This window comes from Glycine soja, chromosome 9, assembly GCF_004193775.1.
Source record: "Glycine soja cultivar W05 chromosome 9, ASM419377v2, whole genome shotgun sequence".
Taxonomy (NCBI): domain Eukaryota; kingdom Viridiplantae; phylum Streptophyta; class Magnoliopsida; order Fabales; family Fabaceae; genus Glycine; species Glycine soja.
Genome location: NC_041010.1, coordinates 45,274,834 through 45,294,240, shown reverse-complemented (window position 1 = coordinate 45,294,240; position 19,407 = coordinate 45,274,834). Strand labels below are relative to the sequence as shown.

At 30.6% G+C, this 19,407-nt stretch overlaps 1 protein-coding gene and 1 long non-coding RNA gene across 2 annotated transcripts; one reads left to right on the top strand and one right to left on the bottom strand.

Annotated features, from left to right (window-relative positions):
* Nucleotides 1-8,635: 8,635 nt before the first annotated feature.
* On the bottom strand, nucleotides 8,636-11,196 carry LOC114367447. The gene is made up of 4 exons (XR_003657204.1): nucleotides 11,015-11,196; nucleotides 9,848-9,936; nucleotides 9,224-9,311; nucleotides 8,636-8,872 (listed from the first exon to the last, which is right to left on the bottom strand). It is a non-coding gene; the product is annotated as an uncharacterized LOC114367447 (long non-coding RNA).
* A 4,767-nt stretch (nucleotides 11,197-15,963) lies between these two features.
* Nucleotides 15,964-18,185, top strand: LOC114425618 (WRKY transcription factor 22-like). Its single transcript, XM_028392557.1, has 3 exons — nucleotides 15,964-16,614; nucleotides 16,915-17,025; nucleotides 17,292-18,185. Exons 1-3 carry the CDS (start codon nucleotides 16,196-16,198, stop codon nucleotides 17,806-17,808), a joined length of 1,047 nt encoding a protein of 348 aa, XP_028248358.1. The 5' UTR covers nucleotides 15,964-16,195; the 3' UTR covers nucleotides 17,809-18,185.
* Nucleotides 18,186-19,407: the final 1,222 nt, after the last annotated feature.

Genomic DNA, 19,407 nt, shown 5'->3' with positions numbered 1-19,407 from the left:
TCCATATTCAGCATGCTAATTTTAGAATGAGCTATTTAAACATGAATATATATATATCACGGTTTCTTTAAGATATGGTGGCATTTGTATTGTAATTTTGGGTCAACGATATCTATAATTAATTAAAAGCTTAAAATGTGTGTTAAAGTATATTTCAAAACTAAAAATTATCTCATCTTTTTAATTAATTAAGTCTATAAATTTTGTCTATGTGTCTCAACACTTTTCAGCTTAAGATTCGCTTGGGCTAAGTGGTGGAATGGTCTAAGCCTTCACAACATTTATCATCATTGCCGTTGTTTTGTAATAGATTAATGCTGCTAATGCCCACTGCTTTTTAATAGATTAATTAAAGTGCTGTTAATGCTTCGACTGAGTAATGCTGCTAAAACCCACTTTTTGCACGGACTTGAAACCTTCCATGACTTTATTAAAAACCCATATCATTTTTAAATCATTATTCTTTGAAATCTAATATAAGAATTAAATAATTATTGAATGTTTCAAAACAAAAAATAACGACTGAATGGCATTCCATTTTATTAATTTTAGTTAACAAAATAATAAAAAATAAATATGAATTTCTTTATCATATTATTGATGGGAATTACCCACCAATTTTATTAATAATTAATTTCTTCTAAAAAATTCTAATTAACCATCCATAATGAATATTTTTCTTTCAATCACTACATATTTGTTCATCAAGCACTTGGACAACCATAATGTTGGTATATAAAACTTAAAAATAATCAAAACCATTTTAATTTTATAAAAAATATTTTAAAATAGAAAATAAATTATTACTTTCTCTCACTCTTATATATAAAGAAATAAAGTTTTCAATAAAAGAAAAGGACTTAATTTCACTTTTATTCCTTCTAATTTTTCATTTTTTTTGTGATTTTTCTCATATTTTTTTATCTCATTATTTTAATTATATAATTTTGGTTCACCCATTAACTTTGCAACTAATATTCGATAAAAATATCAATTTCACAAAATATTCACCGACTTTGTCAATAATTAATTTCTATCGATTAATCACTTTTAGTAAAATCTCCCCTGCAAACACAAAATTTCAGTTTATAAGACTTTAAACTTAAATTTTTCTTAAGAATCCCAATTTAGTTTCATTCATACCAATGTATCATTGAATAATAAAGGTCCACAATTTTTTTATATATAACAATCTATCACTCCTTAAAAAACAAAAAACAAAATCATTGAATACTAAAAGTTAATAATTTTTGGGATGAGATATAAAAGTCAATAATTTTATTATATATTTTTTATAAGCAAAATATTATTAAGAAATAGAGTACAAATAATATTCTAACTAATAGATGTTCATACTCATTGACAAGTGCACCAATTCGTTCAAGTAGTAATTAAAACGGTAAGACCGAGTGCGTATCGTATCCACAGGAAATTTCTTATACTTCAATGACACATATTCAGTTTATAAACAATTTATAATTGGAGTAAAGTGAAATTCAGCCAATCATTCATGTCGTAAAGTAAACTATAACAATTTTTCTAACTTAAGAATGAATACTAGAAATAAACGGTGAGTTTAGTGAACGAAATAAATACCAAGTTTAATATGTCGGGGAACAATCTACTAAACTCTCTCTTTACATGATTATAAAATTTTACTCTAACTACAATTTCTCACATGAAAGAGCCTAATCCTCCTAGTTTCATTCTTGATACCTCAATGAATTCAGTCTAAGCGGGCCACATTACGAATTAGATGCAAACTGTACTAAATTCCTTCACACTATTCCTAGAAATGAAGAATTTTAGTTGTTCTACCAAGTTCTAAGGATTAAAAGCATTTTTCAACACTAAAATCCTAACAAAACATATAAATGGATGATCAAGCCACATATATGAAAATAACCACAAATAAAAGCAAAGACACTAACAATAATATTAAATAGATAGTAAGAGTTTTACATCAATAGTGCTCAGTGAAAAACTCCCTAACAATGGAGTGTTTAGCCCTCCATTAGCATGGAGAGCTCAAATACAATGGCAAGAACAAGGTAGAAATGGAATGGTGAAGCAAAAATAGGAAGAAAGCAGCTTGCTTGTCTTCCTTCAACCTTGGTGCTCTATTTTTCGTGCCTAACGCTGCAAGTGTCATTTCATTTGCCCCTTTCCTCCAGTTTTAAAGACTTTTGGGCTTCTCAGTTTACGAATATGCGCTCAGCGAACAATGTCTCACTGAGCAAGAGTTAGTGACTGGGCGCTGAGCAAATGTGGATGCGCTAAGCGCGAGAAGCAACAAAAGCTTCGCTGGACGAGCTGGTTGTGCATTGAGCGCACTGTTCTCTAACTTTGTATTCTCTAGGGTTCTTCTTCGTACTGGGCGAGTTCTCTTCCACGCTTAGCGGGTCACCTTGCTTAGCGAGATCTTCAACATGCACTTCCAAATCTTCCTTGCTTGAGACCTGAATAATTCAAATGAAAACACTATCAATCATCAAGATGAAGCCTCCACTGTGTAAAACTCACAAGAAATCAATTATTTATAAATCTCACACAAGAAACCATAAAATTGGAGACACATTGCTACTTTTCATCTACTTTTTGATGCATTATGTGCTCTTGAATAGCAATTATCAATATACAAACGTCTTAGATGGTAAACCAATCATATAAATTAAGATAAACAAAATATAGGATCAAAATATTAATTAGAAAAAGAGTAATGAAATATGTTCATCTTGACTTTGAATCATGTTTAAGATCTAATATTTATGAAGTCTAACGTATCTTTAAGATTAAAAGGAATATCTTAAAAGAAATATCAAGTCTAATATTGTTAACATAATCAAAGTAGATCATATTACAAGATGTAAAATAAGATGTACACAAAAAGATATAACTAAATTTGATTTGTGACTAGACAAAACCGTAAAAGATAACAATATACTTTTTCATAGGATATAAAATGCACTAGATATACCCTGTATTTGAGAAATAATTTTGCCATACATAATACCCATTTATTACTGAATAACAACATAGTTCTAATATTAAATTTTAGAATTAGAGGACAAGATGTGAATATATGATAGTGAAAGTGTGACCACATTTGTCAGAATCGGATGGCGTTGTTATAGTTAGACACAGCACGCAAGTAGCAACAATGTGTGGCTTGGGCTCAGATATATAGTTAATTGGAAAACGTTATCCAATATCCATCCTATATGGTCGTTATCTCATGGTTCCTTAGAGAGAAACGAATGATGGATGACAACAAAAACAAGGACAGGAAGGAGAACAAGACAGCATATATCACTGTTTAGTGTTAAAATGTTGTTTTGGTTTTGAGTTTGAGTGGTAGGAAGTTAGGGACCAAGCATTATTATTATTAGTATTATTAAACCTAGGAGCCAGAAAGGGTCAAAGAGAGAGAGAGGGTTGGGACTTAAAAGTTGTGAGAATTTTGGGTTGGGTTGGGTCAGCAGCAGCTGCTATGAAAACCTAAGACTTGGGCCTGTCTGCGCTATATGCTAGTACTACTTCTTATGGCTGCCTTCAACTTTTCCTTACTAACACGTGGGCAGCCGCAGACGCACGTGACTATTACTCTCTCTTCACTGCTTAAAATACTTCACGTGGCTTATTTATCATGTTGCCATTTACCAATGATATTAATTTAGAATATTCTAATAATTTTAGACTGTTACTGAGGATAAATTATATATTTTTTCATATTGTAAATATTTTTTTATAGTGAATTACTTGAAACAGCGAAGTTTCATGAAATTACATAAATATTTTATATTTTTTCAATCATTACAACAATCACTAGAAGTGTTAGTATAATATAATATTTTTAAATATTGAGGGAATATTGTGCATAATTTATAAAAATAAAAATTCAGGAGTGTGAGTATAACTTACACATGCGTGTTTTTATATTATTTTTAATTATTAATTTTATATAATAAAATAAATTATATAAATAATATTATTATAAGTCTTAATTTCGTAACAAAGGTTGCATGAGAACAAGCTAACAAAAAAAATAAATAAAAGTAAGATAAATATTAATCAGTATCCTAAAAAATTAAAATTAGAATTTTTTTATTGGAATATAGAAAATTGTGTTTTTTGTGGTTTTTTTCTATGCTTTTTCTCTGATTTACACATTAAAATTTTTCTATTTTTTTAACATTTGTTAACAAGACTCTAAAAACATAGTATTTGGTTTAAGAGATAGAAATAATATAGAAAGAATGTAAATAATTTTGGATATTTGGTAAAGAAGAAATAAAAAAAAAAGTTTAAAATTGATGGCAGCCACTTTTACTATATATTTATTATCTATTTATACTCATCTCTCCATTTCTCTTTTCATCTCTTCTTTTATTTCTCTTTAACTAAACATTATTTATCACTTTATTTCTCATTTATTTATATTTTTTCCATCTATTTTATTTCTCGGTTATCAAACCCAACCTAAAAGTAATAATTAGTGTAGGGAATCGATACTATCATGAATAAATTCTTCGCAAAATTACTGAAGTATGATGTCCTTCTGTTTCACTCTCCTATTCAAGTTTTCTAGAATGATTCAAATATGATTATCTTACAAGTTGTGAAAAGATTATAAAAGTCATTAATGAAAACATGTGCAAGCATTGTCACCGAATACTATGTTAGAGTCTTTTGAAGTTCATTAGCTTTCGTAGACTAGACAAGTTCAACAAGCTCTATTTAGAAACAATTTAAAATTTAAATTAAGTCATTATTTTTTAATTTTCTTGTAAGTTATTGCGCACGTTTTATTTAAATTAATAAGAAGTTTGTAATAAAATTATATTATATACGTAACAATTCGCGGATGATCACTACTTAAATTCCTTTTTGTTATAATTAGCACTACTAATTTTAATTCCAAATAAACTTTACCTAATTAAAAATATAAATTTTAATCTCTATTCCCGTGAAGTAAGGGGTGTTGATTAATCAATCTAACCCACTATAAATTATATGGTAAGTGAACCAAACAAAATTGTAATAGGAAAAAAATGATTTTTTTCATATATAATTTAATTATTGTATTTCATAATTTATTTTTCACTCCAATTTTTGCTTTAAACCCTATTCTATCTTTAAAAAAAAATAACCCAGAAACCTTGACAATGATGGTGTCAGAGACATCAACAAGATCACCCACCTTGAAAAAATTAACTAAAATGAGATGAGATGTTGATTGTGGCCAGGTATTGATGGTTTAGAGGTAAAACTTCTCAAGACGGCGCAATGGAAAATGTTAATTTGTTGGAAAAATTTAATTGATTGTGTCTACCATGTTACTTTTGGGTTGTGTCCAATCAAGTCTTTCTCAATTCTTTTTAATGTTGTGTTTGGAACAAGGTAGAAAGGAATAGAAACAACATGGAAGGAAAGATGTTAAAAAAACAATTTCATCCACTTTGACTTCCACGGTTTGGTTGCTCAAAAAATAGGAAAGGAAAAAAATGTTTAAAGTGGATCCCAACCTAAAATGCAATCATTTCAATTTGGAGAGTAAATGAGGAGAAAAAAATTGTCCTAAAATATTTGTGTAATTACATACACGGTACAATTTTATATTAATAAAATGAAATGCACATCTCATAAATAAATAATAATAATTTATCTTAAATATGTTTATATAACAAAATAATTATAATATCATGTTATTTTTGTTATTATATATATTTTCTCTATTCACTTTTCTCTGGTAAAAGTATTTTTACAATATTTTCTATTATATTAGTAAATGGTATTCAACCATTCCTTTTTATTATTATTTATGTCAACATTTCTTATATTAGTAATACAACCACAAGGAAAACAATAACTTTTTTTTATGAAATGCGATAATTCTGCTCTTATAGAAACTAGCTAGACCTGCTTGTCTAAATAATCACTAGCGTTAAAAGAGAGAGAAAGCAAATTATACTTTTTCTCTTGCTAGTCACTTACCAAATCGCCCATCCTTCTTTCTTAGCTTCCTCCCTTGTTCTTCATGAATAATGTACATGAGTGATTGGTTGCTAAGAAACCTCTCACCTTTAATTTCTCAGCTAATTAACTGATGATGCATGACCAACTATTATCGGCTTTGCTTTAGATATCACCTAGAAGAATCGTATGAATTTGTCTTCTAGAATATTATATATAAGCCACCTAACGCAGTCAACAACATCGATCATGTTGTCATTAGCCTTGCCAAGGAGTTGCTAATTTGGAGCCCTATTTCAGTAAACTATAGCAAAGGAAAGGAATTACTCAATCTCAAGTAATTAATCAAGTGGCATTTTGTTGGAATCCTTCCATAGAAGACTTCATAAAAATAATTTCTGGTGGGAGAACAACCTACAGTAGGCATTTTATTTTACCGTGTACCAACCCACCTCCTCATACAAAACTTTCATTGAATGAAAACAATAGTGAAGTATTTCATTTAAGTTGGTTCCCTGCTTTTCCTCATGGTTGCTTCAATGTCCAATTTTATATAGGGTCATCTTCATTATGTGTTTACTACCAAGTCCGTTTGAGATCGAGTCATATATATATATATATATATATATATATATATATATATATAATCATATTTTTTTAGTAATCACATGTTATTAAATTTTAATCATTTATGTTTGGTTATACAATTTAAATTTAATCATCTCAGTCTTATATAAGATATCTTTATCTTATATATGATATGTCTTCTCTCTCTATATATAATTGCATTAAATAATTGATTATAATATTTATTTCTTTAAAGTGATCATACTCGGTTCTAACATAAGTCTTTAGTGAGAATACTCTTAATCTTTATAAAAAAAACATTTAAAATAATTAGGTTTAAAAAGATACAAATAAATTAAAAGTTAATGTGGCTATATATATATATATATATATATATATGAAAATATGGAGATTTTTAACATGTAAGGACTAAATTATGATAAAATTCAGTTTTTAAAGGACTAAAGAAAATTAAAAGGCACAACATTGTCATTGTCTTGTAAGTTTATTAAATTTTATAATAATTATTTTAAAATTGATTTTAAAGATAATTTAAATTCATTAATTTTATACAAATTTTTATAATTATAGTTCATCAAAATTAAGCTTCTAAATTAATAAAAGATGTGTCTTGTAGGGACTAAAATAATGTTTCATTAACATTCTTTCTAGAAGAAAATAATTGTTGGGCAAGTGGCTAACCCTCCCGTCTTGCAACCCATGCTAAGCTTTTATTGGGCCGAAACAATACGTGACCGAAGCTTGATAACCACTTGATACGAATTTATTATTTACACCCCAAGTTTGTTGAGTACACCCTCCCTTTCCTTTATATTTTCTTCTTTCCATTTATACACTTTTATGTGTTAAAACATAGTTTCATGAATACTTTCTTAAACAACATATATCAATTTTAAAAAGTAAATTTCACAATTATATATTAACAAAATACACATAGTTCTAGAAACTATTGTATAGAACAACATATATCAATTCTGCTAAGTAGTTTATGGAATTATATGTATTTTGTTAAAACATAATTTTGAAAATTACTTTTTGAGATATCATATACCAATTCTAGAAAGTAATTTGGGGATCTATATTTTAACAAAATACACAGTTTTGGAAACTACCTTCCAAAATTAATGTATGTGTTGTTCTGGAAAGTAATTTTCAGAAGTCATTTCTGGAAAGTAATTTCCAAATGCCATAAACAAAATATGAAACATCAATTGTTGGATGCATACTAATTTCAACGCTAAAGACTGAGAGACAAATAACCATGGATGAAACATGAAGAGACACCTAACTTTACTCTTATTTTCATTGTGTAAAAATAATTGAAGTATCATGTACACTTTATAATAGGTGAAGTTAATCATGAATGATCCTTGAAATATAGTGCCACATGGAGGAAAACATACAATGTTACAAAAAAAAAAAAAAAACTTGATAGAAACATAGTATTACACAAACAAGATTTAAGGAATAATGAATACAAATGATGATGCATTGGGTTTAAAATTAGGGTTTAAATAATAAAAAGATAGGGTAAAAAATAAGATTTAAAAGGTAATAAACAGGGGGCTTATATATTGTTCCAAAAAGTAATTTTTGTAATTGTATATTTTGTTAAAATACAGTTTCAAAAATTACTTTTCAGAATTGGTATATATTGCTTTGAAAAACATTTTTCGGTATTATGTTTTAACAAATAAAAGGGTAAACTGAACAATAAAAAATATAGATATTAACACAAGTTCAGTTTAAAAATTCTCTTGTTTTTATCTTTTATCTTCTTCTTGATGTTTAATATACGTTGAATGTCTACACATTTCAAAACAGATACTTATCTTTAAATCAGTGTGATGTGTATATATTAATGGACGAAATTTTAAAATGTGAAATAAAGAATTATAATAATTGTAATTTATACAATATCGATTTCATGGATGGTGGATGTTGTTATAAGAAATTTATACATCAGTTCTAATTAAAACTGATATAGAAATATTTTTCTAAAAAAAATATGGCTTGTTCTCTTTGTTTTTCTCCCATTAACCAATTGCACGTCCTGCTACAATGAGAATGCATAGTTACATAAAAAAAATGCATTTGAATAAATAAAACAAATCTACAAATATTCAACCAAAAGATACGGGTTCAAAAGTAATCCGAATGTAGTTCAAATAAAGCTACAGGAGTTCCTATTTGCCTGTCCACTCACTTGAGTCCCCTTTAGTCTTGGTTATGTTTTTCAATTTCTCATTTGTAGCCACGAGTTCATCAGTTATGCTGGTTCATTGGCTGAATGCCCTGCATCTGGAACCACCTGAAACCATTGTATGATTAAGTAACTTGACCATGTTTTGCTGAATATTAGTATGAGTGTCTTGATAAGAAACAAAATATTAAAAAATGAAACTTTAAGATCTCTATCCTGAAACTTGACACTTAATTATCATAGCATGCAGAGAAGTGAGAGAACCAATGTATGCAAGACAAATGAGCAAAAGCAACATTCTAGTTTCACCCTAAAATCTGCCTCTGGCCAAGCTTTATGAAGACTTGAAGTCCCAGGCAGAAATCATAAGACAACAAACATCATATCTTCCCCACAATGTTAAGAATCAAAAACATTAAGAATCTATGTTTTAAAGGATGCAGTATAAAAGTTATTTACCTGAACAATTGTGGTGTTCATATGCCTTATTTTATCAATTCTGTCCAACATTGTTCACAAAATAGTGGTTTACAATCCTTGCAAATGCCTGATAGAAAAATGTAAGTATTTGTTATCACTCATCAGTATAAGTTAAAGAATCTCAACCACAAACAACAGCAAAACACAATCATAAACAAATCCTAAATTAATAAGGGAAAAGATTCTACACTTCTTTTTTTGAACTTGTTTTCTCCCTTGTTAAAATTTGTAAAGTCAGACAATCCCTAGTCAAATAGAGTTACTTCTTTATATATAAAAGAAAGTCATCACAATCAATATCACCATGGTTCAGTTCTTCACTGCAACAAATTGTCCTCCTTCTACTCTATTCATCACAATCAATAACCAGGCTTTCACTTAATATATCAGTGAACAAATTAAAAGGAAACTTTTATTATTTAACTTTCTTTAACAGATCCAGAGAATTGTCTGAAGAAGCTAACCTGATTCGAGCAGAGTACAAAAGCATGAGGAACTTTGAAATTAATTTACGTGTCACTTGCAAACTAATATCTCGAAATTCAGAATTTAGCTAAAGGCTAATTAAGAGATTTTTTTTTCTTCTAATAAATATGTCCTTACCATCCATAAGGAAAATGATGACTGACTCCACTTATTCAAGTGCCTTTGCCCAAATGTTGTGTCCTTTGCAAGCCTGAACCTCTTAGGAACTGCAATACGGAGATGGCCAAGGACAGAGTTAGATACAAAAAAAGAAATATAGAAAGTAGAAAAGTATATTTGCCCTAATTTTCAAAATTGTCTGCTCTACTTACGTGCGATTGCATCAAACTTTATTAATTTGTATCTTATACTCATGGTGGATAAGTATCAGAAACCACCCAATGAAGGATTAAATTCTGATTTTTGTCCCATTTTCTCTATTCTAATAAGTTACAAATATTAGCACTAATCACGGTACCTATGCTTTACAAATGATATATCATGAAAAATAAAACCGACTACCTATAAGAACAATAATGCAATCAATGATCTGAAACAGGATAACCATGTTTGGGATAAAGGAAGGATATGCACAAGAACAATGCAGACCAACATACCAGAACTTTGGCACTCCCAAAATCACATAATTGGTTTAGTTAAAAAAAATTAAGTTATTTACCATGTGGTCGTAGGTTTAATTCTCACAAAAGGGGCCAATGATGTAGTTCAGTTCGAGATATTCAACTTTGATTTTGACTGAGTTCTGAGATGCACTAGTGATGGTTTCCTCCTTTGGGACAGTTGAGTTTCAATGGAAATGAGTTGGGATACCTTTAAAGACACCTCCTAATGTATATAACAACAGTTTAGTAGCTTGATATTGCTAACCCTAGTTGTTTTTACATGGATATCCCCAGGCTGGATTAGAATACATAGTGCAGGACCCAAGATATTTATAAAAAGAAAATTACCCATTCTAAAATAAAATGCTATTAATTTACTCCAAACCAAAGTATATTTTCAAATTTCAAGATATATCAAAGTTGTCTTACAACTAAATCAAGGTAATCTATTTCATTGAGTTAGGTTTCTATATACCAGTCTAAAACAAGGTAATCTATATGAATAAGGTATATATCCACACCAAGAAAGTTGTGAAACCAATCCTACTCCACAATAAATTAAAACATGGCATTAATCATTTTGCCATATGATTTGCATCTATTTATTATCCATCGATTACACATGGTAAGGGAATACAATATAAAGTAATCGATTGAGACACATGGCATTAATTGCTCTCACATGTGGTGGGACGCCTCTGCCAGTCTGCTATTGTGATACCTTCCTTCCACCATGAAATGCTCTCCCTGTCTCTCTTTCTCTTTCTATTTGATGAGAAACTAAGTGGGAATTCTGTAGTTAACTAGGTTTCTTATCCTTTCTCATAGAGGAGGTACCTTTCATGCATATATATGAGACCTTAATTGATTCTGCCAAGTGTTTAACTATGACCTCTCTTGTGGTTATCCATTAGTGTATCTTATCTTTCTTTTTTTTTCACGGTAAAGAGAAATCGAAATTAGGGTGGGTGCGGATATTTTGTTGGAAATTGAATATATTATATAATCTTTGTACATTTTTCTTATTATAACATGTATAAAAAAAATTCAATAAGGATATTTCCCAACTGATAGTGAAAAATTAATTACTTTTCGAGATATAAAAGTCGCCAAAATATATTTTGTCTTCCTAAACAAAATATTTTTCATACACATACATAATCAATCAGTAATCGAAGCTCAGCATTTGACCTTGTTAGTATTTATAACATGTATCATATACTAAATATTTGTCATTTGGTTGTTGGTCACATCTTGTGCCAAATCCATCATAGTCATTTCATTAGTCACTATACTAAAATTGGCCAATTTTTCCTTTTTTTTCTTTCTTTCCCTCTATGGAAGAAAATACCAAGACCCTATGTGATTGTGCATGTGGGTTGACCATCAAACTCGACTTTAATGTCTCTATCAACGCATTGCTCTGGAGTCATTAACCTCTGAAAATGTCTTGAAATCATGTTCCATATCAACCTCTTGTTGATAAGGAAAATGAAATCTTTGTTGTTCAAGGGAGCGTGGTTTCTAGCATTGTGGAAGTTCTGTACCAACCACATGTCCCCTTCTACTAATGTATAGTCTATGCTCCCCACCTCCTTCAATTCTCAACTTGTAGAAACAAATAAATGATTCTCGTATGCATATATATAAATGTCAAAAAACACGACAAGAGCCAGAAAAATTGCAAAAAATATATATATATATCCTTTGGTAGTGCCAATGGAGTCCCTACTTCTAGAATAACGTTTCTCTTCCTCATCTTCAACAATTAGTACTATCATCATATAGTAATGTGAACTTTTATTTATTTACTTGTTAAAGAGAAAGTTATACTAATGATTTGGGTTTTACTCTTTTGAGTTTCATAACCGAATGATGGGTAGAGAAAAGGAAAATTTGATTATGCCTAGCTATTCATGTATTATTATATGAATAACTTTTGTTTTTAACAAAATGTTTAAGTGAATAGAGTTCTGGACTCACTAGAATCATGATAGACTTCAAGATTAGAACCTTTACAAATACATTTATAAATTATCCATCAATAAAGTTTTTACAAAAGATAATGAAAATAAAATTTGCATGTTTTTGAAATAAGAATTCATCTTTTATCAACTGAATCTATCTCTGTTGGCATTCATATTTTAATTATTTTTTTACAATTGTATATTTAAGTGATCCAATGTAACTTAATTTTATTAGTAAGTCAAACGTGGTAGATGTCCGCTGTTATGATTACAGGTGGTGTAAAATGTCGTAGATTCCCATAATTATGATTTTCTTAGAAATGGTAAAATAATATTGCTACTAATTACCAAATAATCAGATAATGTAGTAGTTCTGTAGTTCATACTTCATATATAGTTAATCGCCTCTTGTATAGACCAAATTTTACAAAACCCAAGCACCAACACAAACACAAACACGTTGCCACTGCAAGGATATAGTTGAAATAAGTTTAAGCCCAAAACCATGTGGAAGTTACTGTTTCTCCTCTAAATTAACAGCATGATATTGTTGCTAGTTTCAAAGGTCTGCAAAAAATTCTTGTAGTTGTAGTGTTTTCCACGTTAGAAATTCATTAGTTTGGTGATGACCGTTTGTAGTCACTGGAGCATTAACATTATCATTAGGGTTTTATTAATAACAAATGTAAATTTCTTTTATTGAAAATTATGATGAGTACAACTTTCATATATATATATATATATATATATATATATATATATATATATATATATATTATCGAGCAAACATTAATAGCTAGTTTATTAATTTTTTTTATTAACGAAAGGATTCGCAATTTATCTTTCCTTCATTTTTTATTTTCAAATGAATCTTATATCTTTGCTTACTTCCTATCATATTATTATCAGCAAAAATAAAAAAATAAAGAATGTTAGTGTAAAAAAAAAATATTAATACGTACGTGCGCATACTAATTAATCAATAACCATGAAAGTTGGAGTCCTTCTCGTAAACCCACTCTCTGTGTTTTATGAATCTGTATGGGGTCACAAATAAAAGTTTGGAATATAAATGAAGTTTCAAAAGGAACCATCAAAAGGAAGGTGGTGCGGGGCCAAGGCGATCATTTTTTCCCAATTGAGATACAGTTTTGCTTTTTGTTGAAAAAAAGAAAAGGAAAAGAAATAGAGTTTTATTTAATACAACACTTCATTTGAAACTTGTAAAAAAATATATAAAAAAGTGGAAATAGGGGGGAATAGATGGTTATGGGTTTTGAGTTTATATTTTATTAAATTTGATTTTGAAAAAATTAATATTGAAATGTGAAAATACTAGGGTATTGACTTTTTCGAGAACTAATTTTACTGCTATTTTTAGTGGGATATAAAAATTCTTAGAACGAAAAGTGTTATCTTTAATTTAAATAAATTCAAATTGTTATTATGCACTAATAGCATGCAAGTGTTATTCCTTTCCCACGGCACATTTTTTATTGAATACCTCGTGCACCCACGTTTTCGATTCGAAACGCGGTTCGCATTCGCCTGCATTCGTGTGCAGTACCTCCACCATGTGACTCAATCATTTACCGTGAAACCATGTCTCGCCGTTAGATCTTACACCATAGGATTCTGATGCTGTGGAAGCCGTTTAGATTTGCTATCTTACTTTTTCCCAAAAGCAAAAGTGGTTAAGTGTGAACTTCAGAGCAGCCACACCTCACCGTCGAACCAACGCAATAAGAAACGTCAGTAATACATTTTTATTAAATGATTTAAGTTACTCTTTATTAATAAGTTCGTCATCAAATTTTATTTTAATATTTTTAAAACTGTTCTATTCCACTTGCTTGAAATTAATGTCCAGATTCAAACTTTGACTATTATTTTTTTTAATATGTAGGAACTTGTTAAAACTCTTCTTTATTTTTCTTCTTTCTTATCGGGAATGAATTCCTTGAATTCATACATTCACAAATGGAAATCATTAGATAATTTTATTTTTTTTTGGTGAGTAGAATGTTAGGTGCTGAAAGTTGCAGAACTGGTTTCGAAGACCAATGACCTCCAGAAAGAAAAAAGATAAAATTCAGGAAAGACTTATTTCATTCATGATCCTTATTTGCTATTTACATCATTATATATAATACTCTAATAACAAAATTGATTCTAAGAGAATATTGCAATAACAGAATTGATCAAGCTGTTCCCTGCTAGCAGAGCATGATCAAGCCAAGGATCTTCTAGAAGTTAATCACTGCTGGCCTCACCAATCTTCCTAAAACCCTTTGTGACTTTTCTCTTGGACTTCCCTACTATCCGCACCTCCTGTTTTGCTGTTGTGCCTCCTGCTTCTGCACTTGTTTTGCACGTTCGTATCAGAAGTATCACTAGGTTAGGAGTTATTTGAAGTTAGATTCATCAAAATAATTCAATTTGCATTTAACAGTTGCAATTAGCTGAATGTAGAGAGAATCTCGATCCCTTTCTGACTCACATTCTCTTTTTCTTGACTCTTAGGCTAGTTTTGATGTGTGGCGTGTTAAAACAAAATGGATTAAATCTCTTTGTTACATTGAAGTAACAATATACCACGACCAACAATTCACATATTTTAACGTGATTTTTTAGGATCCACCTTCTAACCAAATATAGACTTAGTTTCTTTGTCCTTGCTCTTTGTGTGAGACACGTCAAAACAAAATCGATTAAATCTTTGTATTGACATTGAAGTAGCAATGTGACACGATAACTATTAACGTATTTTACGCGATTTTTCAAAATTTACCGCTTAACCAAATATAGATTTAGTTTTTCTGTCCTTGCTCTTTGTGTGCTCTTTATTGACATTGAAGTAGCAATGTGCCATGACCAACAGTTCATATACTTTATGCGCCGCTTAATCAAATGTAGACTCATTTTCTTTGTCCTTGCTCTTTATCATTCTTATTAGGTTTTCTAATGTTTTTACTTTTTGTAATCTCTTAAATGTAAAAAAAAAATAAAATTATCAAATAATTTCTACATTTTTTATTTTAATCTTTAACTTAACAAACAACTCCAACATCTATAAAAAAAAAATTAGTGTACAATAATTACACTTATTTAAATTTACTTAAATCTCCCACCACTAAATTGAGTATAATGAAACTCAAAGAATTTACGAAATAATGTAAGATTTCACTTTATTCATAGGAATGAAAATGTTTTATTTAACAAAAAAATCATATTTAATTTTAGTATATATAAAGTTTTCCAGAATTAATAATAACTACGGAACACAGTAAAATTAATCATGATCCAATAAATTAGACGACCTCCATTCGAAAAAAAATTGAGCCTAGTGGTTGCCTCAATGTCCATATATAAATGATCCAACTATTTGTGGCATTATTATATTTTATATCGTGTCGGCAAAACTTAGAAGTTAGAAAGAAATCCTTAGACCCTCATCATAAAGTGCGTGGGGACTTTCTCTACATCCGCCATAAAATTCATAGCCTAGTGTGAAGTGTCACCCCCTTTGACATTATCCAAAGTCAACCCCCAAATCACAAAACACTGTCTTCCAATGCCGAGTGAAACAAACAGGAAAAGATGAATTAAATAAAATCAATTAAAGTAAATAGATAAGCATAGAGATGCCAAAATGCCAACCACACAGTCTCTCTCTCCATTGAAAAAAAGAAGAGAAGAAGAAACAACTTTTTGAGTTTTTTTCCCTCTCTCTCTCACTAGACTTTGTGCAAAACGCCCTCTTTCTCTTTCTATAAATACAAGTCCATCCCCACTCACTGCACCTTATCATCTCTCTCTCGCCAAAAGTCAGCGCCTTCTTTTGTCTTTTCTCTCTCTCAAAAAAATTCCACACACTTCAGAGTTTTTGTCTCTCTATGGCGGAAGATTGGGATCTACATGCGGTGGTTAGAGGCTGCTCCACCGTTACATCATCGTCGGTGTCTTCCTCATCTTCTTCTTCCTCTGGCTTTGCCTCTTGTTACTTCCACCCTGAAGCTGCTGCTTCTTCTTCTTCCTCTTCCGGCTTCAACATCTTCAAGGGTGAACAAGGAATAAGCCAAGCTTTGTCGCTTTCTGCGTACCCTTTTGAGGCAAGGAGCTCCATTGAGGAGTTGCATGAGCTTTGCAAGCCTTTCTTCTCCAAATCTCAGCCTCTAACGTTGCAGGCCTCTTCACCCTTGTCCTCACTCTCTTCCTATTCCTCTGCTCCACCCAAGTCTGTTTCAACGCAAGAGAAACAACAACAGAGGAGTAAGCAGCCACATGCTGTCACCACCCCACGATCTAAAAGAAGGTACAGATGTTTGTGCTTGCTTGGTTTTGATACCCCAGAGAAAAAAAATTGATCTTGGACTTGCCCATGTCTTAAAAATCATGTCTTTGGTTGATAATTTTGTGTTTGTTAAGGTTTTAAATTGCGGTTGTGGTCAAGATTTTGTTGCGATCTTTGATATTGTGGAAAATTGTAGTCAAATGCGAGTGATGAGACTGCAATTATGTCACTTTGTGGTTGCAGACAGTTTTTTAAAACCTTGGTTTGTGTATTTGTGAGATGTGCTTATGATTGTTTTTTTTTTTTTTTGGTATTTTTCAGAAAGAACCAGCTTAAGAAAGTTTGTCAAGTACCAGTTGAGAATCTCTCTTCAGACATATGGGCATGGAGGAAATATGGCCAGAAACCCATAAAGGGGTCTCCATATCCAAGGTTAGCCTACAAGAATTTCACTTGCAATTTTCTAAAATTTGGTTGAAAAAATTCATGATTTGGCTCTTTTAATTTGATGGCCCTTGATTTGAGATTGTGAGAAAATATGTGCATGGATTTATAAAGTAAAGGTGTTTGAGATCTCAATAGAGAATTTTGCAATTAATTATCACATGGCATCCCACTTTATGCTTTAAGTAATCAAATCCAAATTTCCAAAGTTGTGTACTTTAAGGTCTAATTGAGGTTTGATTTCGTTTTTGTAGGGGGTACTATAGATGTAGCAGCTCAAAGGGGTGTTTGGCAAGGAAACAGGTTGAAAGAAACAGATCAGACCCAACAATGTTCATAGTGACTTACACTGCTGAGCACAACCACCCTGCACCTACTCACAGAAACTCTCTTGCTGGTTCCACACGCCAGAAGCCATTGGCACCTCAAACAGCCACCACCACTGAAGAAGACTCTGAAAAGAGCAAGAGCTTCACAAAACCCACTTCCCCTGCCACCTCAGGGGCAGAGGAAGAGGCTCCAACACCACCACAAGGGGAAAAATCTGAGAGCAGAGAAGAGAAAGAGGATGTGATGGATGACGAGGAAGAAGATGAATTTGGCTTGTCTGATATGGTGCTTTCAGATGACTTCTTTGAAAGTTTGGATGAGCTGAGCCAACTCACTGCTCCTTCTGTTGTCACTGGTGACTGCTTCAGTGACCCCTTTTCTGCAATTGCAATCCCTTCTTGGGTGGCTAGTGGTGCTGCTACTGCTGGTGGATGTAGATGATTCTTTTGGGGGAAGGAAATCATCACAATGCTTTTCATTGATGACAATATGGACCTTTTATTTATTTATTGTTTGTAGAGGAAATGAAACATTTTGGAGGAATCTTTACTAACAATGGTTTGTGAATTGGAGGAAAAGTTTTCCTTAGTAGAGTAGTAGTGACTAGTAAGGTAGATCAATCAAAGCATTAATCTTGTTAAAAATGAATGATTATTATTAGGCATTCATAGTTTTATTATTTATGTCATCATACCTATGTGTTAATGTAAAACAATTTATTTTAGTAAGTTTTTTGTATGCTCCTTGAGTTGTGGTTGAGTTCATTGTATTTGACATTGGTTTTGTGATATAAATTGGCAAAAGCACTTTTGGGTTGACTTTTAGTTTTTTCTTCTTGGTAATGATTATTATTATCGTGTGACTGTGACATATGGGTTCATGGTTGTTGCTTGTTGGGTATATATTCTAGTAGTACTGTGCATGAGCACCGATAGTAGTGAACCTTTTTTGGAGACACGAGGGGTTAAGGTAATCAAGGAATTAGATTCCCATCAAGCATATGCGTTTTGGTTTATATGGTATCTGGCTCCTATCTGTTTTATTCACTGAGAAGCAAAGTATTTCACGTCCCCTTCCCCAAATGAGAGCCACGTTAGCTTGAAGTTAACATGTTAGGCTCACCATTTTAGTTTTGTGCCATTTGCTTGGCTCCCAATAACTTTGCATCTCATGCCTAGTGGAAGGGGTCAATTTACCAAACATGCCTCAGCTGGAAAATGATTTTTTTATTTATAATTAAGTATATGAAGAGGTATGGATAGGACACGGGATAAGATGTTATACTTCATAGGTTAATATCTAAAATTCTTAGAAGGGCCATTTCTACATGCTAGATCATGTAACCATATATTATGAGTAACATATTAATAAATCTAAATTGATAATCAATATTATTTTCTAGTATATTAATTTTTTTAAAAAGACCATCAAGAAGTATTATTTTATGATGAATACTTGATATCTTAACTGAAAATTTCAAAACAAGATGAATCGCATCTTCTAAAAAAAAAAATTCACCCATCAAACTAACTTGTTATATTTTACTTTTTTTCTATAATAACAAAACTCACACAAAAGTTAAGAGATTTTTTTTTACATTATATTATATTTTAAGCTTACTTTTCTTAAAGTTAAAATAATTATTTTAATAATATTAGTGTGTTCATTTATATGGAGATGCCAATTTAAATAGCCAAATAAATAAATAAATATTTTATTTAATTCGACACCTATCAACAAGTGGCTAACATGTGTAAGATAAATGTCAAGTCAAAATAATGCTTGACACCAAGGTATTTCAAATAATTTTTTTATCAGGACATTTCTAATAATAGAAGTATTCGTACTTCATAGATTCATCTTATCATTGTTGCTAAGGATAAACCACGTGATTTACATTTTACAGGATTTTGAAATATCCGTTACTAACCATAGAAAAAGAATCATTTCATACAATTGGAAGGAAAGTGAAGTATCGAATTTGGTGATGTATATACGCAATTAAAGCAAGAATTTTACAAGTAGCCGTGTGAAGGTGAA

Bases quoted from the DNA above. Each gene is read 5' to 3' on its own strand.
- LOC114425618 (XM_028392557.1), top strand. From the start codon at position 16,196: ATGGCGGAAGATTGGGATCTACATGCGGTGGTTAGAGGCTGCTCCACC. The intron at 16,615-16,914 runs GTACAGATGTTT...GGTATTTTTCAG, and splicing joins ACCCCACGATCTAAAAGAAG to AAAGAACCAGCTTAAGAAAG. The intron at 17,026-17,291 runs GTTAGCCTACAA...TCGTTTTTGTAG, and splicing joins AAGGGGTCTCCATATCCAAG to GGGGTACTATAGATGTAGCA.